Raw genomic sequence first — 26,715 nt, forward strand, 5'->3', positions numbered from 1 at the left:
GGTGGGCAATATCTCTGGTGATGAGGCAGGGGTTGGTGCCTGCAAACAAATCTGTGTTGGTTTAACTAAAGCTATGCTTTTAAATTAATTTAAATCTGGTCATTTTCATAGTAGTGTGGTGCAACTTGCAGTGTTAAATCAAAATAGGGCGTTCTTATACTGAAACAAGGTTGGCACTGCAATGTAGCTGTAACTGCTTAGAAATAAATCTCAGCTGGAGAAATGCAGATGAATGTGTGGCTGGATGTGCAGAAATGCTCTCTTTGCCTTTGAGAAGGCTGAGCAGTAAACTATGGAGTTCAACTGGGCAGTTTGTCCAGCCTTTTCCAAGATCACATCTGTGTGCAGCAGCTGCCTTTGGTTCAGCTCTGCAGAACTGGCTGAGGGAGAAAGTTCCTTTGGAGGGTGCTTTTCAATTAACTTCAGCAGTTTGTGTCTGGGATGAGCCATCGTTGGGCTCCTTCACTTCCTCTGATGTAACTGTTGAACTCCTTTCCCAAGTGGTACTTTCCATTTCAGCCATGCCCTTTTATATTTAAACCTTAGTACACGATCCTGTGCCAAGAAGAGAAGTCGCCATTCACTGAGACCAGCTCTTCCCTTTAGGATCTCTTGTCTACCTACCTTCAAAGGTGATCAGAAAACTCTGCCCTGAGTTAAAATAAATTAAAATCCTGTGAGTGTTTGGACTGGAATGCCTGCTCACAAGGAACTGATGGGACTTGTGGGGCAATTGTCTGTCTCTGTCAAGGGCCCCCCTTATTGATGAGATCCTAAAAATAAGATACTGTATGTGCTTTCTGACTGCACTCTTAAAGAGGTAATTTAATAAAAACTAAGGACTCTTGTTTTTGTATGTTTAGTGATTCTAGCTGAGTTGTGGAGTTAATGTCCTAGAAGTTTCATTGTATAAGAGCAGTGTGCATCCTTGGTTGGTTTGAAAAGCAGGAATAGGGAGGATGGTCCAGGTCACTCGGGAGTAGTACTGGCCTAGTGCCTATTTTGGCTCATATCTCTGCTGAGGATTTCTGGACTGTACAAACTCAAACTGGAGAAGTTATTGGTCTGTGTATCTTTCCTCTTTTCAATATGTGTTATTAAGGAGCTAAACTTTGTAATAAAGAAGTCTACTCGAAAGAATTGTGCTGTGTTGCAGGCATCCTTCTGTGATGCATTAGAAGGATAACATGCACTATTGCAACAGTAAAAGGCTGCCTTGCCAAATGTACTTGAATTTTATTAAGTCCTGCCATCTGCTTTCTTTTTAGTATCCTTAAGTTCATGAGAAAAAGATCTAGGTGTTTTCCATCTTTAAAAAATGCCTTGCAATTCCTGTTGTTTGTTTTTGTTTCTAGTATTCCTTTGTTGCTGCTTCTTACTGATGCCCAGGATCCCTTGAGCTTCTCAGTGTAGCCTTGGCTGAGGAGAACCTCGTTGTTCTCAGTTGCTCTCTGGGTAGCATCGGTGGGATCTGTCATCAGGGAACTGTTCCCAGCCACTTCCAAGTTTGATCTGAAACATTTTCCCCATTTTCCCTGTTGCAAAAATTTTCTAGGCCGCTGGAGAGGCTCCATTTTGTCCAGGTTGCTTTTGGATGAGCAGACAAAGTACTTTGCAAGGACAGCAGGCACCGTGTGTTTCTGTGAGAGAACGTGATGCTTTTCCTTTGTTTTAAATGCTTTTTTAATATTTTAGGGCTTGTCTACAGAGAGAGATTATATCACGTTATGGTAGAGTAGCAATTTAAAGTAGCAATTTTGAAATGAATCAAATTAATTCAGAATAAAACATTCCTGTTCTGGCACAAATTAATCATGAATAATTAATTACAAATAATTAATGAGAAGTAACTATTTGGTATTTACAAGCCCTTAACAGTTTTAGTTTTCTCTCAGCATCTCTGTCAGAGATCTGTTTACTGGCAGCAGCACATCAAGCCTGTATAAGAGCAAGGAGAAGAAATAAAAAAAATGAAGGTACATAGATTTTTGTATTGCAGAATTTTTGGGGACAGTCCTACCCAAGGAGATTGAAAGCACGTGTGTTTTTGCAGTTTGCCCATAGTGAAGGCCTGTAGTTAATGGTGGGCTAACTGTCCAGAGTTTCACTGTAGGAACAGGATGGCTGATTTGTGACTGTTCGTGTGCTGCTGTGAGGGTGTTGATGTGTTGTGTTGTGGGGGCTGAGCAGGGCTGGGTGCTGACCCCTGTGAGGGGCTGCTGGGCAGCTGAGTGCCAGTGCTTTGAGCAGCATTGCTGGGAACCTCTGCCTGGAGAACACAGAGAGAGCATCCCGAGCATCAGCTGGGGAAGGCAGTGTGTGGGAAGGGCAGCTCCAGCCAAGAGGCTGTGAAGAGGCTCAGGCCAGTGCCACAGAGCTCCTGAGTGCCCAGGCTGGCAGATGCACGTGGGCACAGAGGGAGCAGACAGGAGTCTGGACATGCTCTGCTCCCTGCACGTGCGGACATGGGCACAGCGTTGTGAAAAATGAGTATTTTATGATTGGCTTTTAGCAAATATTAAAATGAATATTATATGTGTTATGTTAGAAAGTTATGCCGTATTAATTCTCTTAAGTAGTGTGTTAAATATAGTTTGAGCTTATAACATAATGTTAAAATAGAAACTATGCTATGTAAGATACTTTTTTTTAAAGAAAGGACTTGCAGTGAGATAGCAGCCACAGGACACCTAAAATTTTGCCCAGAAAAAGGTACCAAGATGTCCATAACTCTTTGTTTCTATCATCTCATATTGTCCTAATCCAAATTGTCCAAATTATTATTACTCTAATTATATTGCTATTTTTAGAACCATTTTATTACTATTAAACTTTTAAAATTTTAAACACAAGTGATTGGCATTTTTCACAGTGTGCTCTGCTAGAGGTGGGAGGGCACAGGAGTGGGGACTATGTGCCACTCAGAAAAATACCCCAAGACTACCAATATCCTGACAGTTGGCTTGTTGTCATCCTTCCCAGAACCCCTCCCCACGCCTAAGCCCCCTGGCAGCTGAGAGAGGGCTCATACATTTCCTCTATTGTTGCTTTATTAAAGATACAATAAACTCTCTCCGATTGTATCTGTTTGGTGTAATGTCTACCAGCACTGCATTCAGACGGGCGCTCGTGTGCAGAGGTGGAAATGAAGTATAAACCTGATTCCATTGTTGGGATGTGCTGCCAACACAGCACTTAACCACCACCCACCACTGACAAACAGTCTGATGGTCACATCTGCACATCAGTCCCATAAAAGGAAACCCTGAGACTGTCAGAGTGTGAGGCAGAGCATTAGTGATTTCAATTCTGCTTTATTTTCAACTTGAAATGGAGGAAAACAGACAAAAAACAAATAAGAAAGCTAAACAGTTGCGTGAGAGCTAGCAATTTGCTGGGCTCCAAGTGACAGACACTGCATTATCATAATTGTCTCTTCTACATGATAGGACAGAAAAATAATAATGTCATTTTATTTATAGCTGGGGTGCCCCCTTTATGAGAGTCATACAAGTTTCTGCCAAGTGGAGTAGGTCAAATGACATCTTTTGATCAGGCCTGTCCAAAGAGATCAAAGATGAATGGCAGGTAATGGATATCCAATGACAAACCAAATCTAAAACAGAAATAAGGCTGCCAGAGTCTGCCAGTTACCCATTAAAGGCTCACCTAACTAAGGCAGGCTGTTTGACATGTTAGCCGACCACCTAAATCAGCCAAGCGTAGGTGCTAAAATTGTGTATTATCATTGGAAATGGCTATTATTTCCTCCGTAACATTTCTGTTAAGGCTTTGTTTGCGTAGGGCTGACCTGCAGTCAGAAGTGGAGTCCTGAGTGAAGCAATGCCTTCAGGCTCTCAGCAGGTCAGAGCTGTTCGTAGTCATTATCTGGTTTTAATTGTTTCTTTCTAATAGAGAATTGGCATCTTCTTTTGATTGTGCAAAAAGCTGCTTTTATATTCTCTGTGGATGAAGTTCTGCATCTTTTTACCATCAGAACATGTGAGATGAAGATCCATAAGCAATGTTGTTGTGATCCTGTAGTGTGGAGAATGATCTGGGCAATATCCACGGGGGAATTGAATTCTCAGTGAATCTTCTAGGGTTGAGGGTATTTTTGAGACTGGTTTATTGGTGTGAAGCATTTTATATTGCAAAATTTTACCTAAATGCCATGAATACTAGATTAAAAAAAATGTCGAGCACTTTCTGTAACAATGCACAAAGCAGTTTATTGAGGTTGCTCTGGACAAGAAAAAGGAACCTTCATTTTTTATTAATAATCTTGTCTAGTACTTTGTTCATGCAGGTAGTGAGAGATACCTAAAAATGTGATTGCTGTCCAGAGAATGTTGATAAACTAGAAGCCTTTTTGCTCTATAAAGTGAAGAGAGACAGGAGGTATTCCAAAAGTTTCATAACTTATTCTAAACTTTTATGTTCAACATATGTCGAGGGTGAAGTGGGAAGTATTTTTGTGAAGTGTTCTGTCTGGAAAGTTTAAATGGGTGTTTGCTGATTATTGCATTTAAGTAATTAATTAAATGTTTCCCTTTTAATAATCATAATCTAGTCTCACTTTCCTCTGCCCCTATTTTTATTCTCTTCGTAATCTAAAGAAAATATTTAGAAGCATAATTAGTTATAATTAGAAGCAAACAAACATAATTGCACTAGGTAATTGATTATAAAAGATTAGTAGGTACTAGTTGCAAGAGAAATGCCTATTTGATGCTTAATGATAATGCTTGTTTTGGAAATATAAGGATAAAAATAAGGCCAGGTGGCAAGTGCCTATGTCTGTCTTTTAAGTTCCACGAACCTCCCGCTCCCCAATCACTCTGCATTAAATGTGTCATTAAACGGCGTGAGCGCCGTGTCAGAGCCATCACTTCAGCCTGACTCCCAGAAGACGGACACTTGACTGTGAGGCCTCTTGGCAGGGAGTTTGGGAGCGCAGTCCCATCGGATTTGTCAGGCAGCAGTGGGCCCCTCTCTGCGGGAGGCTGGGCCATGGCAGGCACCCGACACCGGCCAGCGCCCAGCGCTCAGCACAAGTGACAGGGCGCTTATGGGGGAAGGAACGGCTCACCCCGCACCTCTGGGCATCAAAGAGACAGCAGCCCTTTGCTTCTTCCTCAGCAGGCTCCTGGGGATGCACACAGGGAGCTCAAACACAGCCCCTGCCCAGGTAACTGCCTCAGCAGGCTCCTGGGGATGCACACAGGGAGCTCAAACACAGCCCCTGCCCAGGTAACTGCCCCAGAGAGCTCCTGGGGGTGCACACAGGGAGCTCAAACACAGCCCCTGCCCACCTAACTCTGGGGTTTGGATAGTGTTCTCCTGGATTTCCTTGCCTTCATATACAGATATGTCACTGGATCATCATGGTTTTTGCAGAGATCGTATTTTTAAGCGCTGATAAAATTGGAAACTCGGAAGCGTATTTGGCAAGTCTAAGCAGATGGTCAAAGATATTTCCTGAGAAGTATCAGAAATATGCATTCACGGCTTTCCTGCTCAGTTCCACATTGCTTTAAAAAGGTAGCCAGCAGGCCATGGTGCTGTGTTCATCATGGCACGTCATGGTTAGGGCTTGGAATGGACCCCAGGATCTCCTTAGCCCCCATGAAAGTGGCTGTTTCATAGCGATGACTGTGGAGAAAGGTTCTATGTAAGCATTACATGAATAATCCTGTATTTTCCAGGAAATGCTATTGCCTTATAGAAATGAAAGGGAAATGGGAATCCTCCAGAGCAAAGAAAAAGGCATTATTTTTTATTTGATTAGGGAAAGGTGAAAGCAGTGCTGCTATTGTGTTCATAAAAGCTTCTTTCTTGCACATTTCCTTCATTCAGAAGTATCTGATGCAAAGTTATACAGTGAGAATTACTGGGTGAGAGGGTGAAGGAACTGACAAACGAATATTTTTCAAATAGCAGCATTCAAAACATAATGCGGTATAAATAACTAAATCATCCCAGTTCAGGTGATTTAACAGAAATCATAAAATTTCATGTAATTGTCTAATAGTAAGATTGGAAGCAAAAAAGAGCAGCAGTATTTTTTACAAGCTTATAAAACAAAAATGCTTGTGGCACAAGCTAATCTGAAATGCTTTTAGTAGAATTGTTCAGGAGCAATAATCTGTCAACAGATTACAATTTTGCTTAATTTTAATGTGGCTAACTTAAGATGGTTGTATAGTAAATTTATGCAACTGATCACAGTTATTAAATTACTGCATCTGCAAAAGAAGCAATCAAACCCCTTATTATAGTTGCTGTGAGTGAATGTTAAATGTCAAGGAGTTACCAATGCGCTGCAGGGAAGCACGTTACAGTTAAAGATGCATAAAATATCAGCACTTTTTTAATGCTTGTGCATTCAACAAAGACTCCCATCATAATTAACTGGTATGGAAATAAATAATTTTTACAAACTACCTTAGAAACAGTTGTGCTACAGTTTTTGTCAAAGTCTACTGCTGTACAGTGATATTTAAGCCATTAGACACATTTCCCTCTAACTCACATATGCTATAAAATATTTAAACCTCACATAGAGATTTGAAAATGATATTATAAATCTAACTCTCTGTGCTAAAAGTAATTTATGATGATTAATTTAATTATACATATTAAGGTTTTGATTTTTTTTTTTTTGAAACTTCTTCATTTTGGGGAGAAAATGGGGGTTTGGGTCAGTTCAGCCTGTGGTGTCATAGTCTAAATTGTTCTTGCAACTAATGACAGAGAAGACCCCAGGGCTCTTATGTGGCAGCTGTAAATCTTCTTAAAGGCTGCAGACTGTTTTTATTTGTGGAGTACAGATTCTCTTTTTGTATCAAAGATACATGAAGTCATCCCTTTTATGCTGAGGCTCTCCTGACATACAGAGGCAGATCTGGCTCTGAGAGCTGCTTGCTCTCCAGAGGTTAGTTTGAGTGCCCTAGTCAGGGAACATCCTGGATGAAAGACACCCTGGGGTACTGACAGCTGTGGAGGCACCAGCACTAACACATCTTTGCCCGTGCTGGCACAGCACAGGCCTTGCCAGGGAGCAGAAGGGAGGAGATGAGCGGGGACCCCGGGCTGCAGAGCAGAGCCCGTGGTGGCAGCACAGCTCCCCTCCACAGCTGGTCAGGCAGGGCAAGGTGATGAGCCCGGTCCATGGTTAGTCCAAGCATGCCAAGAGCAGCTCGGAGGACAGGAACACCTGGGATGGGAAGTGATATCTGGGGTGGAGCTGGAATTCATATTTAATGTTCATCCAAATCCTTGGTCTTTTTGCTGAGGCTGCCGACAGTGGGCACCTGCCTCTGAGGCCACAAGCTCCTTTCACATGCTATTGGTCACTGAGCAGCAAGCTTGGATGGTAATGAGTTTTGGTCACTGCTGAAATAAGCAGGATTTCAGCCAGTGACCTAGAAGTGAAAGGCTCTGTATCTCCTTTCTGTTTCCCCGAGACATTCAGTCTCTTGTGACTGCAAATTTGAAGTATTGACATGGATAGTCCTCTTTTTTTTTTTTTTTCTGTGCCCATGTTAGGGAACAGATTAATTCCCCTGAGACATAGCTCCCTTTGGTTTCCACAGAAAATTCCCAGTAAGGTCAATAGGAATCCCACATGCAAAATGACTCTCTGGTACTTTTACTTCTATGTCCTTTTCACTCAATTTAACAATTAAAGCATCCTCCCACATCCCTTCGATTCAGCGTATGTGAGATGCGTATCATCAGCAGCAATAGTCATGTTTGTGTCAGCATTTCCAATGAAATCACTGCTTTCAGGTCAACAATAAAACCCAATTGCGGCTGCAGCGTGGCACGGAGAGTTAGCTCTTGTCTTGGGAATCAGGATTTTTCTTGTTCACTTGGGGAGAAAAACATCCTCACATCTCTTGGAGAAAGTGATGTATTTTGCATGAAAAAGATATCATTTTACAGAGACTCTCTTGATTCAGCCGAGCTGTGGCTGTCCCATTGGAGCACTGCTCTGGAGGCTCCTTCCTCAGAACCTGGAGGTGCTGGATTGAACATGAGGGGAAGGCTTTCCGTGGACATTGACAGAGCAGAGAGGGGCTGGACCCTAGGAACACAGGGAAAAACCATTTCCCGGTGCCTGAGTGCAGCTGGCCAGGCATGCTGGCAGTTTGCAAGGCAGGTGGGAATCTCTGCTGGCGGCTCGGACAGGGTTCAGGTGTGGCACAGGGCCTGGTGCTGCTGGGTTTGCCAAGCTGGCAGGAGCAGGGCAGGGCCAAAGAGCTGGCTCTACCATGCTCTCAGGTCTGGGAGGCCTGGCTGGCGCCTTCCCAGCTTTCCAGCACTGCTGCAGGTGTGTGCACGGGTGTGTGTGACACTCCTGACACACTGAGTGATCTCACCTATGTGTGCTGGGTTAGTGCAGAGCTCACCCTTGTCCTTGACTGAAGAGGGAGTGACGAGTGGTGCTCCTTACCTGAATCAGGACAGAACCTCACCCAGACCCTGAGCTGTCTGCCAGCTTGGTGCTGCTTAGTGGTGTTTTTGTCTGAAAATCTCTAGTTCTTCAGAAGCATTGGGAAGATCAGGGCTCTGCTCTCCTTTTTACAAACTGAGTTTAGGTATGCATCTGCAGCAAAAGTGGTGAAGGTGGTGGAAAAACCATAAATTGATCCTGCAAGTCATGATCGGGGCTTATTTTCTTCTTTTTCTCTAAGCCCAGATGAATTCCTCCTGAAAGGCAGCTCATGCATCCTCTCTGTCCATTTTTATGCATGCTTACTGTTTTCCACATCAAACAGGGTTATGTGTGCTTTTTTAGTAACGCCTGCTGAAGCATGGAAAGGATCAACATTTCATTTTCATTACATTTCATTTGTTTCTCTATTTTGGAGGAAGGGTTCCATGAAGTATAAGACAGACATAACTAAAATAAGTTTCTCCAGCAGGTGAAGGCATTGGTAGCTAATGTGTCTCCTCCTAAAGCAGTTGAATTGCAAGTCACAATCAGAGATTTAGAAAAAAATGTCGGCTTGATAATGTCCTTTGCCATGACAAAGTGCAGTCACAGGAGTAATAAAAGGCTAAAAGAATGGCCAGACAAAGACAGATCATCAGTTTGCCTTTAGTTTGAGACTCCTGCAAAGCTGTTACTTGAAAATACCTGCACTGAATACAGGAACACGGGGATTGCCATCTTACATGTATATTCAGTCTTTGGTTATATTATTTCAAATGTTATGTAGCTGTATTAGCATGAAATAGAAACCCCTACCTGATACAGAGAGAGATATTACATCATTGCTGTTACAATGCTCTGCTGCAAAAGGACTTTTAAAGGATTTCTAATAATAATGAAAATATTCTGATACAGCATTAAGGATTTCACTACTGAAATGTGTTTAATGTAAATATGCTGTCAGATACCCTTCAAGTAATTGACAAGAGCAGATGATTAGCAGTGTTCTCAATAGTGTTTTTGCATAATCTTACATTTTGACAGAACTCTTCAGCTGCTTTTTATTGTCAGTGCTCTGCAATCAGTAATACTTTTTCCTTGACATTTACTTTGTCATTATAAATCTTGTAAGTGGTCATTTAACTTGTTCAGTATGCATGTAAGAATATCATTACTAACACGTTTGAAAAACGTCTTCCTGTTGAGGAACTATTGTGAAAGTAAACTTAAAAAACCCTAAATGAAGTAGGTTGATGAGTGAAATAAATACCTGTCTGTGAGCATTTTCATGCACATTTCAAGGATGATTTTAAAATCTCTCTCTTACTGAGCATTCACTCTTAAGTCATCAAATTCAACATGCTTCTTGGATTTTTTTAATCTGTTACTTTTTAATTTTAATACTATTTTTCAGTTATGATCATTTACATCTGACTGACCAAAATTAAACTCTTATGATCCATAAGCATTCATAATTACATACTGCATGTAACATTAATAGTCAATATAATAAACCTTCATCTTTATTGAAGCATCTCTTGTTTCTACAGCAGTTCTTTAATCTATCTCAATAGATTTCTAGTGTACAGCTCATATAGATTTGGTCAGTGACAAGGGTTAGAGTAGTCTTGTAGAACATTTACTTGTAGCTGTGAAAAGCCCACATTCATCAGAGGATTAGGTCGATCAGATTGTACCAGGATCAATGGAAGGACTGTGTGATCCCTCTTAGGCTGTAATGTGTTCACCTTCTTTGGAGAGAATTCACATACACACACATTTCTCTGTCTTAAAGCCATTTATCTCAGAATGTCAAATTGCAATAATTAACCATTATTGATCTTAAATTCAATTAACTTCATTAACACAGGTCATGATGAGGGTGCTGGTAAGGGAAAGGCTCTTGACAAGTGTCTTTTCTTATATGACATTGAATGTTCACAATCATGGCTATAAACTATTCATACTGTGCCACGGGAACATCTTTTAAAAATGACAGGAGTTTGGTTGGTGGCTCTGAAGCGACATTTTAATCCCCTCCCCCTCGTCTCCTAGTTCTCAGGGTTTTCCAGCAAATTTTCTATTCAGGAATCAGTGAACCATTTGTTTCTAGCACATTATCTTAGTGTGGCATTATAGCAAACCCCACCTATTCAAACACCCTTCTGTTCAATAGGTACTGGTAGATAGAGACTCATTTACACCAGTGTACATTAGTATAGTTAGCAAATGAGTGAAATGAATATTCAGTGCTTCTTTTTGCTCCACATACAAAAAAAAAAAAAAAAAAGCAGGGGCCATCTTGTAGAGGTAATCCTGAGAATCTCTGCTTGCTTCAAGTCCTAAGATTCATATTGCAGTCAATAGTTGTTTTTCTTAAATGAGGGCTGAATAGCAACTGTGAAAGAACACAAAGCTTTGTTGGCCCACACTGAGCTCCTTTCTTAATAGAGGAACTTCATTATAAGCACGAGTTCACAATAGCTGAAATTGTGATTGAAATCATTTGGATTTCTACTATACCATTCATACAGATGTATAGAGTTTATTGTAAGGAGGCACTGCAGCCAAAATAGCTATTGAAGCTACTGTAGAAAGGCCTTCAATGGGAGATGCAAGTTTGCAACAAAATGAAGGATCAGGATGAAGGTCTTTTGGTACATTCTGAATGTCTTAAGTAGGCATGATTATTTACAAATAAATCACCAAGTAGAATGACTCACTGTAATGTACTGAAGCGTTTTAGGTGAAAACTTGATTTTTAAAAATTTCGCAGCGAAGGTGGCAGCTCCAGAGATGTGTGTGTATGATTAGTACAGCTAAACACAAATACAGCCCCAGATTCTAGTTACTGTAAAACTTGTAAGATGTGGACAAATTAGGAGCAGCCAGATATGTGGGAAGATTACAGAAAGTAAGGTGCAAGATTTTTTCTTGGTGTAAAAAAAACCTCTGAACCATAGCAGAAGACTGAGAAATGTGCATAAAGAGAAATGACAACATCAGTTTTGTTCAGAAACAGATTTCTGTGACAATTAAATGGTCATTTTGTCACTACATTTGCTATTTCCACTCCACTATACAAAGCATTTGCTGAGAAGAGGCAGGGCAGAAGCAGAATGGTTTGATTACTGCATTTGAAGAAACTGAAGTTCCCTTACAACATCTGTTTGCTCAGTGAAGGATTATAATAATTACGAGCTATTAGAGCCATATTGAGAACTTCTATGCTCATGGCTGCTTATCCCAGAGTTGGCTGTGAATCTTGTATTAGTTTGTGGAATGCCCTGTGTGCTTTTCAGTGATTAAAAGATGCCACCCAAATGTCTGGTATCAAGCAGAGATTGTGTCACTCTGTATTTTGGTACCAATTCATACAGAGAATTTGGCTTCATCTTGCCAGGATGTTGACAGTGACTTAACAAAAAAAAGAAAACAACCCCCAAAACAAACATTTGTTTTTTCTTTGAATGTTCTGGTAAATATTTTTGTCCATTTAAGGAAACAGTAATTCTGTGCTTAGAAAAATTCTGCAGAGTCCAAAGAACAATTAGGGTCAAGTGTAACATGAGGCTTTTTTCTCTGCTGCTGAACTGCTGTTTCACTGACTCCCACTGTCATGTGTGCTTGCATGGAGTGGGACTCAGGCAAGTCTGTAGTACTTCACACCAAGCAACTGCCTTGGAAACCAGGGAAAAGCCACTTTTGTCTAACTTAAGAGTGGATTACATTTATTCATGTTGAATTATTTATACAGCAAATATAGGTGGGGGTTTTTCCTGTTAGTAATGTGCTTGGTCATTGAATTGATGATGTTTATGTGAAATTTTTGAAACTCTGGGGCTGCTTGTGAGCTGATACTTCACCATCCTGTGCTGGTTCCCCAATCCCTGGTGGTGTTTCCCCTTTGTGGCTGGGTAGCTGACCCTTGACTGCTCCATGGACAGTGAGGAACTTCATGCTCCTTGGAATGGTGTTCATTTGTAACTTTGGTGCAGTTGGAGGGAGAGCAGCTTTTCCCAGGGTAGGTGGAGGGGAGGAAGAGGAGGGTACTACAGGAATGTTGATAAAATGGGATCACAAGACCCTGGACAGAATCAAACTGAGGAGCAGTTGAGAATTCCCACTGGGTGCTCCCAGTCTCTGCTGCTCATTTGCCTCCTTGGTCTGGCTCTAGTGCTGCTTGTGAAAGGCTGGTTTTATGGTGGCAGGGAGGCCAAGAGGGTTTTTTTTCCTCCTTTTTCAGCAGAATCAGCCACAAATTCCAGGCATATGCCCATAGGAGCTGTTCAAATCTCTACTCCCCCAGAGTACAAAGGGGAAAGGAGATGGATTCCAGAAAATACCATAGCAAGGAAGGTCCTTCTGTCATTGTGACAGTCCATAACCTTTCTCAGCCTTTGCACTGGATTACTGTCAGCCCTGCCTTGCTTCTGGTACCCATCTATGGGCACACACAGTGGAACATCAATGGTTCCCCAGCTGTGGTGCTTTAGGCAGCCAGCTGTATTGTGTGTGTGTATGACTGCAAATTTAGGTCAAACCTCTTAAAACTCTGTTTCTTCCTGGCCAGAAAGGCTCTGAACTCTTGCTCTTGTGAAGTTTCTCATAAGCATGTCATTCACCCTTGGCTGTACAAGAATGATACCTGAAGTCTCTAGAAATCAATACGATTTTGTTCATTAAGAGTAACTTGGACCTTGGTTCTCAACCAAGGCTTTTTAATGTTTGGATCACTTCTTGTCAAAAACCTCTTGTAGAAGGTGGCAGGTGAACTCTTCAAGCAAGGCAGATTTCACACTAATCCTTGTGCAGCCCTACCCACAGAAGAGCACACTGCAGTGTGTTGGGATCAGGGCTCCTCTCCACATCGGGAAACAGTGGTGCTGTGCTTCAAGGGTGAGTAATTTGAGCAGGTTTTAGAAAAACCCTGCTGAGCACGTTGAATTCAGGGAGTTTAGGCCCCAGGGAGAAACCAAGGCAGGGTGCAGTTTTGGAGGCGAGAAGCATCATTCCTCATGTTCCATCTCCAGCACAGAGTGGGTGTCACAGTGTACCTGAGTCCTGCTGTGTGCTGGGAGCAGAGAGCTCTTCACAGGAGAGTCCTGACAATACTTCAGAAACCTTCCCTGTTTTCCCCACTGTGAAAGGAAGTTTGCTGGCAGCCTGCAGGTTCAGCATCCACTGGATCCCAGCAGCCTGGCTGTAACCACAGGCTCTGGGCTCTGCTGAGCACCTGCACCTGTGGGCATTTCACTGGGTGAAATTATTGTTTCAGCTGAAAACTGGCAATTACTTTCAATTATACACATATATTGTATTCACATAAACACACTGTGAGGAAACATAGGGACAGAACAAACTTAAGCCATCTTCCCATGTTTTGTGTAAATAGCAGAATTATATATATTAACCTACAGGAGTAACAGGCTCCTTCACTTGTCTTCTTGTCTAGCACTATAGACAATTGACTTTTAACTTCTTTCCAGGTTTTCAGCTGTAAACTGTGGATGAGAATGTTTCTTCCACAGGGCTGATGTGAAAAATAAAGCACTCATTGAAGCTTTTAGCTTTTTTTTATAATGTGCATATAATTAAACACCTCAGTTAAATGATGCTGTCCAATAGTTCCAAGTTGTTTCTAAGTCATCATTTTATAGTAGGGTATGCTGTTTTTTCAGGTCTATATTTAGTGAAGGAGATAATGCATAAATGTGAGGTTTTCACTTTGTCATTTAAGAAACATCTAAATAGTGTTTGTTTTCAGAAAAAAAGAATGCCTCCCTTATCAGAATTCATAGCAGTTTTTGAATGTTTTCTCTCTTCATTTGTGAGTGGTCTGTGTGACACTCTTCTTGTGGCTCTGTAAAGTCTAAAGTGAATGGGAGACCTGAGTCCTGTACTTCCTTTAAACTGCACAGAACCCAGGGGAGTTTGGAATACAGTGAGATGAGGAAAAGGTGCCTGATGTAAAATTGCTTTGTTCTGTGCTTAGGTGGCCCACACTGTAATGGCATATAAACTAATTCCTTGTTATCATCTCTTCACTGTGTGTCCTTGTCCATGTAATTCTCATCTCTTAGCACTTACAGTTGATTTGGCCTCTCTGAAGTCTTTCCAAATGTAATACCAATCCAGGATGCTGAATCAGAGCAGCTGGCTAGCTTCCTCTGGCCTATTTCTGAGCTCTCTGTGGCAGACAGCTGCAGTATTTTCATGAAGGAACAAACAAAATACACTTCAAAGTTTTTAGTGCCTAATGACAGCCACCCATCCGATTGACATCCTATGTCACATCCCTCCACACCACTTCCCAGGGACTCTCAATGGCATGAAAAGGCTGCAGATTTATCAACACACAAAAAATCCAGCTAAACAAGCATTAATCATGCACATCACATCAAATTAACACGTTCAAAATTAATATTCTTGACCTTGCCAGTGGGCAGAATAATCCGTCTTGCAGTGGGCTCGCGCTCCGGTGCGAGGTACCAGGGACTTGAGCCGACGTGAGAGAGAAGTGCTGACCTCTTCACTTGGAAATAACATTTCTCTCCCATAATAGACAGTCTTGCCTCTATGAAACAGAACCTTTGACCTTTCTAACAGGAATAATGTCCCTGTCAAGGTGCTGGGTAATCAGTATTGCCATGCCCGTTTAGAGACTGTTGTCATTTGCCACTCTTGTAAACAGGGCAGTCACTCCTGCCTCCCATCCTGACTGCCTAATGAGGAAAATGTGAACATCTCTGCCAAGGAGAGAAGTCTCAAATACAATTTCAGTTACATGGGAATTAACAGTTAGTCTCAGTATAGAAATAGCTCATGTTGTGGGTGAAATGTTTGCCTTTCTTGCTGTGAGTGGAAGGCCTGTGGAGTGGGAGTTTTCTAACAGACTAATATAACTCTTTTATATGCCTTCATTTGCATTAGGTCTTTGATTGACTTCATCCACAGAGCTGGTTTTCTCTTGCCTCTGCTCATTAATTTTTTGAATAAGGTTCATTGGCACAGTCAGATCATCTCCATGCTGCTGTTCCTCTGTTGGCTTTCGTTGCACCGGTGTTGGGACTCAGCTGCCTCTTAACTCCAAATGGTCCTACCAAAACTGGGAACTCTAAGGTTTTTCAAAGATTACTTAAACAGAATATTTAAAAAATATTCTGTTCATTTCTCAGGTGGCTGGTGTCTGATGTAAAACAGAATGGGACAAGTGTTCAGGAAAAGGCTGTGCACTGCCAGCAGCAGGGGCAGTGACAGGAGCCACCTCTTGTGCAGTGCCATGGAATGGGGAGTGAGGGTCAGGGTGCAGAGGGACTTCCTACTCACTGCTCCACTTTATAACCTACTATGATCCTTTTCCCTTCTTTATTTTTTACTGGGAATATCATATTGATCCTGTAAGCATTAGGAGCATTTCTGCTCCTGATCCCATTCTGCTGTTATTTTTTTTTGATTTCAAGTCTGAAATGTAGACGGGCTCAGTTTCTTTAAGGATTGAGAAGTTTCTTTTCCCAATGAACTCAAAATTAACTGCTTTGGAAGATGACTCTTAGTATTAATTGATGATTTTGAATGATGCATAACTAAGATGATCTATTTTTTTTTAAGAGAAAGCCATTTGGTTAAAGCAAAAATACTTCCAAGAAACTGAATGGTTTTGATAAACTTTTGTAGCTGAGTGTTTTTCATGTGAGAAGAATATTGGAATGTTTTGTTCCTTTTCAAGAAAACAGCATATATACTAGTTTAAATATACCCCCAGTGAGCTAATTAAAACAAAAGAAAAAATTTTGGCAAGAAAAAACATAATTAAAACAAGAAATTTCAAAAGTATTGAAATGAAATATTTGGATGAAATATTTGGATACATCCAAGCCAAAATATATGGCTTCAGCTGTATTTTTCAAGAAATGAGGGAAAAAATTGTGCATATAATTGGATTTTGGAGAACAGTAAAATACACCTTTAGTGCTGTGGTCTTGTATTTCCAAACAATCTCAAGGAGATGTGTGTCCAGCCACTCACTGAGGGGGTGTTGCCATGGAGGGGATGACAAGCCTGGAGAAAAGGAGGCTCAGGGGTGCCCTCATCACTCTCTGCAGCTCCTGAAAGGTGCCTGTGCTCAGGTGGGGCTGGGCTCCTTCTCCAGGAGCTGACAGAACCAGAGCACACAGCCTCAAGCTGCACCAGGGAAATACAGGTTGGACATTAGGAAAAAGTTTTTTACAGGAAGGTGATAAAGTTCTGGAATGCTCTGCCCACGAGGTGGTAGAGTCCCCATCCCTGGATGTGTTTAACAAAGCCTGGGTGTGGCACTGGGTGCCAGGGTTTAGTTGAGCTGTTGGGGCTGGGTTGGACTCTTGAGGTCTCTTCCCACCCAGTGATTCTGTGAATTCTGTGACAAGCACACACTGTTTTTGCTGGTTCTGCTGAAGAGCACCTCTGGCAGTGGGGTTGGAGGTGCAGCTGTGTTGCTGGTGAGCCCAGGGGATCAGCTGGCACAGCCTGGTGAGCCCGGAGGATCAGCTGGCACACCCTGGTGAGCCCAGGGGATCAGCTGGCACAGCCTGGTGAGCCCAGGAGATCAGCTGGCACACCCTGGTGAGCCCAGGGGATCAGCTGGCACAGCTGGTCTGGCTCCATGGGGGCTTCCTGAGCTTCTGAAGCCTCTGTGGAGAGGCTGCTGGTGCCTCTCTGCTCTCGTGCAGCAGATCCCTGGTGTCTGTGCAGAGCCAGGTACATGAGTTTATTACTGTCTATGCAATATGTAGATCATTTTGGACAGTGATGGATCACAATTTATTTCCACTGGCAAAGAAATGATCCATAGCTCAGTTATGAAGGTAATTCTCTCTTGTGTGGAAATGAATTGCATTATACCACAGCTTACTGTTATATATTGGTATCAAATGTGTTAATTTCATTGTTACCTAGCACTTCAGTTAATAATTACAACAAATACTAATGAGGGAACTGTTTCTTCTCAACCTCTCTATGGCTGTACCCGCAAGATGTTTCTGAACCCCTTTGATATCCTCTTCTCTAGAAACTTGAGTGCCATGCCAGGCAACAGCTTTCCACTTTTTGTCAGATACTGTGTCACAGTGACACCACTGCTCAATTTGCAGGCAATTTCCTGTGGGTTATGGTGCCCTGTGAGATGTAAACTAAACACTGCTTTGAGAACTGGGATTTTTTTTGGTCCTTTTTCTCTGGAAAAACAAAACCCCGAACTGCCTAATTTCTTTCATTTCCACTTTTATTAACTTCTGCCACTAGAATTGCCTTTAAAGTTGTTTCTTTTCCCCTCAGACTTTGCTGTTAAGGCATTGAAGAACAGTTTTACAGATGCCCTGCTGTTCAAACATTTATTCTACGCTTGAAAAATATCAAACTACGAGTCTTTTTTGGTTTTTTTGTGGGTTTTTTTTTTACAAAATAGAGTAATGGCTAAGTAAGGATGAGCTGGTGACAGTGCTTCTTATAAACACTCTGTCCTCCAGGCAGTGAACACAGTGGAAAAGCCTTTTACCATCTCCTCCTGATTTTATTCTCTCCTTTCACAGTCTCTTTGCTTTTCCTGTGGGTACTTCACCAAGTAAGAAATTTCTTTGCTGTGGGCCTGGTGCAGTGAGGCTGTTACCTTCCTCTGTGCTCATACTGACCATTTCTTGCCCTGAGCAAGGTGTGGTGGGGCAGGGACCCTTCACTAGACCAGGTTCCATCCCTCCTCTCCTCTGTGCAGGGGAAGGAGCAGAAGGAGCCCTTGGAGCTGTCACTTTTTCGAAGTTGCAGATTGCTGGGTTAAATTCCACACTGTCGTTTGTGCCTCATTTCCTGCATTTCTGGATCAAAGACTGATGTCACAAGTTGGCTTCACAACTTGAGCTCAGGAAGGGGAACAGCTATAGAGGAGGCAGCTCCTGGTTAACACGCAAATATGCTTGATAGTTGGTGAAAAGGGCAAAGAAAGCATGAAAGGTAAATAGATTTACATTTAAATGAGCTGCATGCTGGAGGTTTTCCCTAATGTAAAAGTCACTCTCTAAAAAAGCTGTGAATGTGACAAGTCTTTCAGTTCAAACAAAATTCATAAGAGTTCAGCAGTAAGAGAAATAAAAATGTAAAGAATGCCACACTAATTGGGGAGTTGGTTCTGTGCCCCCTGGTTGTGTTGGTGAGCAGTGGCTCCAAGGAGGGCATTCCATGGTGGGCAGGGATGGAGCCCTTGGGTTTGGAGTGTGACGTGGTGCTGGGAATGGGTGGCACACGCTCAGGCAGGTGCTCAGCAGCCAGGGAAAACCACAGACAGGTACACTCACCCCAGCCTGCAGGGGACAGTGGGGGCAGCTAGTGTGGGGAGAACTTTGGGTGTTCTTTACTTTGTGAAAAGGAAATTATTCTGCAGTTTCAAATCAGAGGCAAAGAAACAGGAGTTGTAAAAGATCTGTTTCCACAAGGGTGGAATAGGAAAGGGGTATTGCATTTGCTTCCAAAGCAGAGGTTTTATGCCATGATTCCTTCCTTCCATCCTTCCTTATTCAGTAGGATTTGGTGTGGTTGAGAGGGAAGCAGTTAACAATCAGTTGTCTGCACATTATCAATAGTTATCCAAAATTTTTCAGCTTTAGAGAGCAATTTGAACTGCTTTGGTCTCCTGTGCTAAAGCTCTGAAAATCCACCTTTTTCGATTCTATGTATTGGTTTTGTTGCAAGTATTTGCAAGACAGAGCTGAACCTTATTTCAAGTTGCTGCTGAGTCTTTGATATACATAAAATAATAATACTTTTTTTTTTCAAAATATCTTGAAAAAGCATAAGATAGAGTAAAACAGAACACCTCTATTTCATTAGAGTGGTATACTTGCTTCCAAAGTCTGATCTTTGTACCAGCATCTTATGATAAAATTTTATGACATAATTCTTTCAAACTCTGTGCTCCCAAATTTAAAAAAAACGGACCCTTGCTGCTTGAATTTTCTGCATTGGATTTATCTGAACTGAAATAATCGATCATTATTATGTGTTGCTTTTATGTGATATGTTTGTGCTTTCAAAGGTTTAACTTGTGTTCTGAGGATCACATTATAACTTTACATGCTTGGAGGAAGATTTGCTACCATTCATCCATGTGGAAGAACAGTAGTGAATATTTTGTGTTACCTAACTGAACGAAGAAATACTCCATGTGAAACTAAAAGTCTGATTTCATTGTCACTTTAACAGTTGTTTTGTCTCTTGTGGTTTTCTGATAACGTTTAAACATATTTTCCCTGAAAGAAGTTTGCAAGGTTTAATACTGTGTGTGTGATACCTACTTTAGTGTTCTACATTTTTCAGTCTGTTGGTTAAAGCAGGGCTTTTTGGGGTGTAAACTGCTATCTGCTCTGCACTGTTGCCTGAAGAAACAAGCTATAGGTTGTTCAAGATACAAATACCCTACATTTTCCAGATGTGTTGCAGAGAAGGTCAAATGTCAGGTGTCTTTAACCACAGAGTGTACTGAAAATGGGAATTTTTTCAGTTTATAATTATCTTTGTGAGAGATTTTAAATTCCACTGAAGAGAGTCATATTCTATTTTTACTTTCCTGCAAATTAATGCATTACATAGATAATTTTGGTTAGTTAATGATTCCTTTTTTTAATGTTTCCATAATTTTCTTGCATAAAGGAAAAACTTAGGTAGACTTAGTATATGTAAAACAGAAGCACCATGGAAAAAAAATTGTTTACTGTCAGTTGCCAACTGTCCTAATCAAGAGGAGAATCTTAGATTTACATCACCAGTTGCATTACCTGAGGGGAAAAAAAGCCAGGATCGCTGTTGGGTGTCTGTGTACCTTATGCTGAGTAAATATTGACAAAGTAGTCTAAAGAGCAAACACTTTGACATTTGTAAGGTCCACTGGAAGGTCTTGTATATATTTATACAGCAAGAATGAGTGCAGCATACCAATTCCATTGAACTAGCTCCTGACATAATTCTGCATGGGCTTTCTTGTTGAGGAAGTTGTGTTTAAATGGGAATGGGGCATTTGTTACACCCATAAAGAATATCCTCAAATTGCTTTGAATGAGTTGTTTCCAAAGGTTATATCACTTCCATTTAACCATCTCTTCTAAAATGTCACATGACTAATAATGATAACTTTAAAAAAATCTGATTTTTGAAATTTATTTTAACTGGCAATTTTTTTACTTTGTAGAAATTCTTGATGTTTGTTGTGCTCTATATTTATTAAAGATTGAGTCTCAAAACTGTAATGAGCAAAAAATGCTTGCTTAATTTAAATTGTGAATCTGTCTGTTAAGAAATGCATTAGGGGTAGGAGAAGCATAAGACATATTAATTGACAGACAGGAACTGCTGTCTCTGAGGTTGATACAAGTAATTTATTACTTTAGAAATGAATGCCACCTCCAGAATGTGCTTCATTAATTTCAAATTTAGTTTTAATTTCAAGCTGTTGCCCCTTGAGAAGAATAAGGTGGCAAATTATGTTTGAAGAGCAGATTTTTTTTCTTGCTCTGAAGAAACACTAAATTTTAACTGTTTAATTTTACAAATAAGTACACTTCTTTGGCTAAGGCAAAAGTATGATGAGCAGAAACTAACTTGTATTTTCTTCTCTTCATAATAGCCTATGTTTCAGACGAACTAAAAGCAGCCGCGCTGGTGGAAGAAGATGTGGAACCTGATGAAAATGCAGTTGATGGGGAGCCTTCAGCAAAATATGCATGTCCAGAAAAAGACTTCAGTAAGAACTGCCAAAGCTACCAAAACTCTCCAGCAGCTGAGTTCTCTAGCCATGAAATGGACAGTGAGTCCCACATCAGTGAGACGAGTGACCGCATGGCAGACTTTGAGAGCAGCTCCATTAAAAATGAGGAAGAGAGCAAGGAGGTTTCCATACCACTGGAAGACTCCACGGTGTCTGATAGCTTGGAACAAATGAAGGCCGTGTATAATAACTTCCTCTCAAATTCCTACTGGTCCAATCTCAATCTGAACCTTCACCAGCCAATTTCAGAAAAAAACAACGGTAGCAGCAGCAGTAGCAGCAGCAGCAGCAGCAGTTGTGGAAGTGGCAGCTTTGACTGGCACCAGACTGCGATGGCCAAAACACTGCAGCAAGTTTCTCAGAGCAGAATTCTGCCAGAACCAAGCCTTTTTAGCACAGTCCAGCTGTACAGACAGAGCAGTAAGCTCTATGGCTCCATATTCACTGGAGCCAGTAAATTCCGCTGTAAAGACTGCAGTGCTGCCTACGATACTTTAGTAGAATTAACAGTGCACATGAATGAAACGGGACATTATCGAGATGACAACCACGAAACAGATAACAATAACCCCAAAAGATGGTCCAAACCTCGCAAACGTTCCTTGCTTGAAATGGAAGGGAAAGAAGATGCCCAGAAAGTGCTAAAGTGTATGTACTGTGGTCATTCATTTGAATCTCTTCAGGATTTGAGTGTTCATATGATCAAAACAAAACACTACCAAAAAGTGCCTCTGAAGGAACCTGTTACACCTGTAGCAGCAAAAATTATCCCAGCTACTAGAAAGAAAGCATCACTGGAGCTTGAACTTCCAAGTTCTCCAGACTCCACGGCTGGGACACCAAAAGCCACAATCTCAGATAGTAACGATGCACTTCAAAAGAACTCCAATCCCTACATTACGCCAAATAACCGCTACGGTCACCAGAACGGGGCCAGCTACGCCTGGCACTTTGAGGCAAGGAAATCTCAAATTCTGAAGTGCATGGAGTGTGGAAGTTCACATGACACCCTGCAGGAGCTCACAGCTCACATGATGGTGACGGGACATTTTATTAAAGTCACTAACTCTGCCATGAAAAAAGGGAAACCAATTATAGAAGCTCCAGCCACACCGACAATAACGTCCTTAGTGGATGAGAAGGTCCAGTCTGTGCCACTAGCTGCCACCACCTTTACATCTCCTTCCAACACACCTTCTAGTGTTTCCCCTAAATTAAATGTTGAGATTAAAAAAGAAGTAGATAAGGAAAGAGTTATTGCTGATGACAAAATAAAAGACAAGGAGAAGTCAAGTGAAGAGGAGGAGAAGTATGATATCTCCTCAAAATACCATTACTTGACTGAAAATGACCTAGAAGAGAGCCCTAAGGGGGGATTAGATATATTGAAGTCTTTAGAGAACACGGTTACATCAGCTATAAACAAAGCCCAGAATGGCACACCGAGCTGGGGTGGCTACCCCAGCATTCATGCTGCCTACCAGCTGCCTAATATGATGAAGTTGTCGTTGGGCTCATCTGGGAAGAGTACACCCTTAAAACCTATGTTTGGAAACAATGAACTAGTGTCACCAACTAAAAACCAGCCCTTAGTGTCTCCACCCAGCAGTCAGACCTCACCTGTGCCAAAAACAAACTTTCATGCCATGGAAGAATTGGTGAAGAAGGTCACTGAGAAGGTGGCTAAAGTGGAGGAGAAGATGAAGGAGCCCGAAGGAAAGCTCTCTCCACTGAAGCGTGCGACGCCTTCGCCGTGCAGCAGTGAAGTCAGTGAACCCCTTAAGATGGAGCCCCCCAGTGATGGTGGCTTTAAAAGCCAGCAGAACAGCCCAGTTCCTCAGAGAGATGGTTGCAAAGACAGCCCAACTGTAGAACCTGTGGAAAATGGGAAAGAGCCTGTGAAATCCATTGTAGGCTCTTTAAGTAGCAGCACAGCCATCATCACTGACCACCCTCCCGAACAGCCATTTGTAAATCCATTAAGTGCACTACAATCTGTCATGAACATTCACCTTGGCAAGGCAGCAAAGCCATCTTTGCCCGCTCTGGATCCAATGAGCATGCTTTTTAAAATGAGCAACAGTTTGGCAGAAAAGGCTGCAGTGGCCACCCCACCTCTACAGTCCAAAAAATCAGACCACTTAGACCGTTATTTTTATCATGTCAACAATGACCAACCCATAGATTTGACGAAAGGCAAGAGTGACAAAAGCTGCTCTTTGGGTTCAGCGCTTTTGTCATCCACATCGACATCTTCTGCATCTTCTTCATCTACAGTGACAACAGCAAAGACATCTGCAGTCGTGTCATTCATGTCAAACTCGCCGCTACGCGAGAATGCCTTGTCAGATATATCTGATATGCTGAAGAACCTGACAGAAAGTCACACATCAAAATCTTCCACACCTTCCAGCATATCTGAGAAATCTGACATTGATGGTACCACAATAGAGGAACCAGAAGAGAGTACACCAGCTCAGAAAAGGAAGGGACGTCAGTCTAACTGGAACCCTCAGCACTTGCTCATATTGCAGGCCCAGTTTGCAGCCAGCTTACGGCAGACTTCAGAGGGGAAATACATCATGTCAGACTTGAGCCCTCAAGAAAGAATGCACATTTCCAGGTTTACGGGACTCTCAATGACCACAATTAGCCACTGGCTGGCCAATGTGAAATACCAGCTCCGAAGGACGGGGGGAACTAAGTTCCTTAAAAATTTGGACACTGGGCACCCAGTGTTCTTTTGTAATGACTGTGCTTCACAGATCAGAACTCCTTCAACTTATATCAGTCATCTTGAATCGCATCTGGGTTTCAGGTTAAGAGACTTGTCCAAACTGTCCAGTGAACAGATTAACAATCAGATAGCACAAGCAAAGTCACCGTCTGAAAAACTGGTGACGTCCTCTCCAGAGGAAGATATCGGAACTTCTTATCAGTGCAAACTTTGTAACAGGACTTTTGCAAGCAAGCATGCTGTTAAACTTCATCTTAGTAAAACACATGGAAAGTCACCAGAGGATCATCTTCTGTATGTTTCGGAGTTAGAGAAGCAGTAGCATTTGCTTTTGATTAAAATAACTGTAATTTGCTTTGAGGAAAACTGTCAAAGACGCCTTAAAGCTACTGTTTAGTTCTTGGCACATGTTCTTATTTTAACTCCAGAGTCGCTCTGGGCTGAACTGTTTTGTATAACTGTACAGTGTTTAAATAGAGGTGCATAATCAGCTGTTGTTACTGGTAAAATATGAAGGTTAAAATGCAGTGGTAAGTGTTTGGAACTTTGTGTAAATTGGATTTAGTTGCTGTGCATCCCTCTGATGCATCAAGCTGCATGCATTAACAGACAGTTTAATTAAGCATTTATAACTAATTCTGGTGCACTTTTTCATGTGACCTAAGTGTGCTGGTATTTCTCACCCTATAATCTTTAGCCCTCTGAGTACTTTGAAGCACTTTTGCATTAATTTGGTAAAAATGTAAGGATATGCTTTTTTTTTAGACCCCTACTAGCTTAGTTCTGATTACTGATATGAACCTCCATTTATGCAGAGGTGTCTCACACCTTGAAATTTAAAAATATAATTTTCACATTGAAACATAGATGTATATATTGTATAGATTTCAAAATCTCTTATGGAAAATGTGATTGTGGTTAATGCCATTTTCTTTTTTTTCAGCATTTTTAGCAGCAGCGGGGTTTGTACCTGATAAGACCCAGGTATAAACTGTACCTATATATAGTGTATATTTCATTTTTTTTTTAGATCTAATGGTTTTTCCTTTAACAATCAAACATTGTAAATTATGTGATAAAAGATACCACAGATAACATTTATAAAGTATTCAGAAACATTATTCTTAAAGCAAAGTATGTTTTGCTTTGTTTTGCTATACAGTACATCTATATTAAGAGAGGTTCATGTTTAAATTATACATATTTATTAGTGTTGCAATCATTTGTTTAGTTTTTTTGCTTTTGTTTTTGTTCTTTTTTTTTTTTTTTTAATTGTCTGAAGAAACAGAAGCCACGGACTGCATTCCTGGCATACATTCTAACTGTTTTGCACAACATGACTTTTAAAGGTATTTATTAGTAAAAAAAAATAAAAAAAAATAAAAAGAGAAAATTCAAAATAAACTCAGTGCTCAAAGGGTTAAATCTATTTGAAAAACTTGTACTGTATTTCCTAAACATTGATAAAGCCTTTAAAATGTTTGTACTGTAATACTTTGCTTAAAAAGTTATGAGGCATTCTGTGATATAACCTCTTTTACTTATTTATAAGCGCTCTTGGTTGTTATTTCCTATTGTAGAATGCCTTTTTATTTCAATTGGTAACTTTCTGTTTTGTTCTGCCTAATTATTCTCCCAAGATTCCATACTGCAGCTTTATCTTTAGGCATATGAAAGGTAACCCGTGGTTACCAGCACACTAAGTGATTCTGTTCGTCTCCATTTTTGGCAGTTAATTTGCAGAAGTAACTGACAGCTGACACCATATGAGAATCTATGTATAAAATATTGGCATGTAAACAGCACAGACACTGTAATGCACTCTGTGCCCTGTTTTGTTGTTGACAATGAAGCACCATTATATGACTCTTCATATAACCTTTTTTTCTACAGCAGCATTAAAATTGTCTTTTTGCTATAATTTTGTGTTGCGTTCACAATTATGTCTGAAATGTGCTACGACTAACGAGCACATTAAAATTAAATTGTATGCTATCTGTTTATGACTGAAGCTTGAGTAGGTTTCTTCATCTGCCAGGTGCTGGCAGTCAAAAGCTGCACATAAATCACTGGAGTTTTAGTGAACTTTAGCATTTAAAGAGCAGGGTAGCACTTATTCAAAGGCTGCATTAACAGAGTTTCTTTCCCCCCAGAAGAGATAAATGAGCATTATAACTCCCTTTTAAGCATCAGGTAAGGCTGGCTGTGGAGAGGGGGGTTGGCAGCAGTGCATGGCAAAGCAAATGGGTGTTTTGCTGTGAGCTCAGACCCAGGCAGGCACACTGCTCACCTGCCCTCCTCCTGATGCACTGAGCAGAGTCTGCACCCGAGGGTGTTCCACAGCTCAGAGAATCCCTTTCCACCTACCCAGCACTTCCAAATGACAGGAGAAGGAACCTGAGAGCAGTGACTCCAGCTTTGTGGTTTTGCAGTGAGTCCTCTTCTGGCCCTGCCTGCTGCAGGTAGAGATGGGGAGAGGAGGTGAATAAACACAGCCCAAGAAAAGCAAACAATCTGGAGAATTTATATGATAATGACAGACTTCTGCTGGTGTTGACAGGTCATCCCTTCATAACCTTTGAAAATAATTTGCATCTCCAAACACCTATATTGCTATGCATGTAAGTGATGCCTTTTGCCAGTCAGGTGAATTCTGAGTCCAGAGGTGGTTACAGGGGAACCAAATCCACCATTCCAGCACTTCAGCATCCTGAGTGAGAGCTACCATCCCCATGCCAGTTTCCTTTC

General features: G+C 41.3%; 1 protein-coding gene across 1 annotated transcript in view; it reads left to right on the forward strand.

Annotated features, from left to right (window-relative positions):
* Window positions 1-25,220, forward strand: part of TSHZ3 (teashirt zinc finger homeobox 3) — a 63,977-nt gene extending 38,757 nt beyond the window's left edge. Inside the window, exon 2 of the mRNA XM_036390592.2 lies at window positions 21,090-25,220. Coding sequence (XP_036246485.1) covers window positions 21,090-24,289 — 3,200 coding nt within the window. The 3' untranslated portion in view covers window positions 24,290-25,220. The remainder of the gene's footprint in view (window positions 1-21,089) is intronic.
* The last annotated feature ends 1,495 nt before the right edge of the window (window positions 25,221-26,715 follow it).

The sequence above is a fragment of the Molothrus ater genome, chromosome 12, assembly GCF_012460135.2.
Source record: "Molothrus ater isolate BHLD 08-10-18 breed brown headed cowbird chromosome 12, BPBGC_Mater_1.1, whole genome shotgun sequence".
NCBI classification, from domain to species: domain Eukaryota; kingdom Metazoa; phylum Chordata; class Aves; order Passeriformes; family Icteridae; genus Molothrus; species Molothrus ater.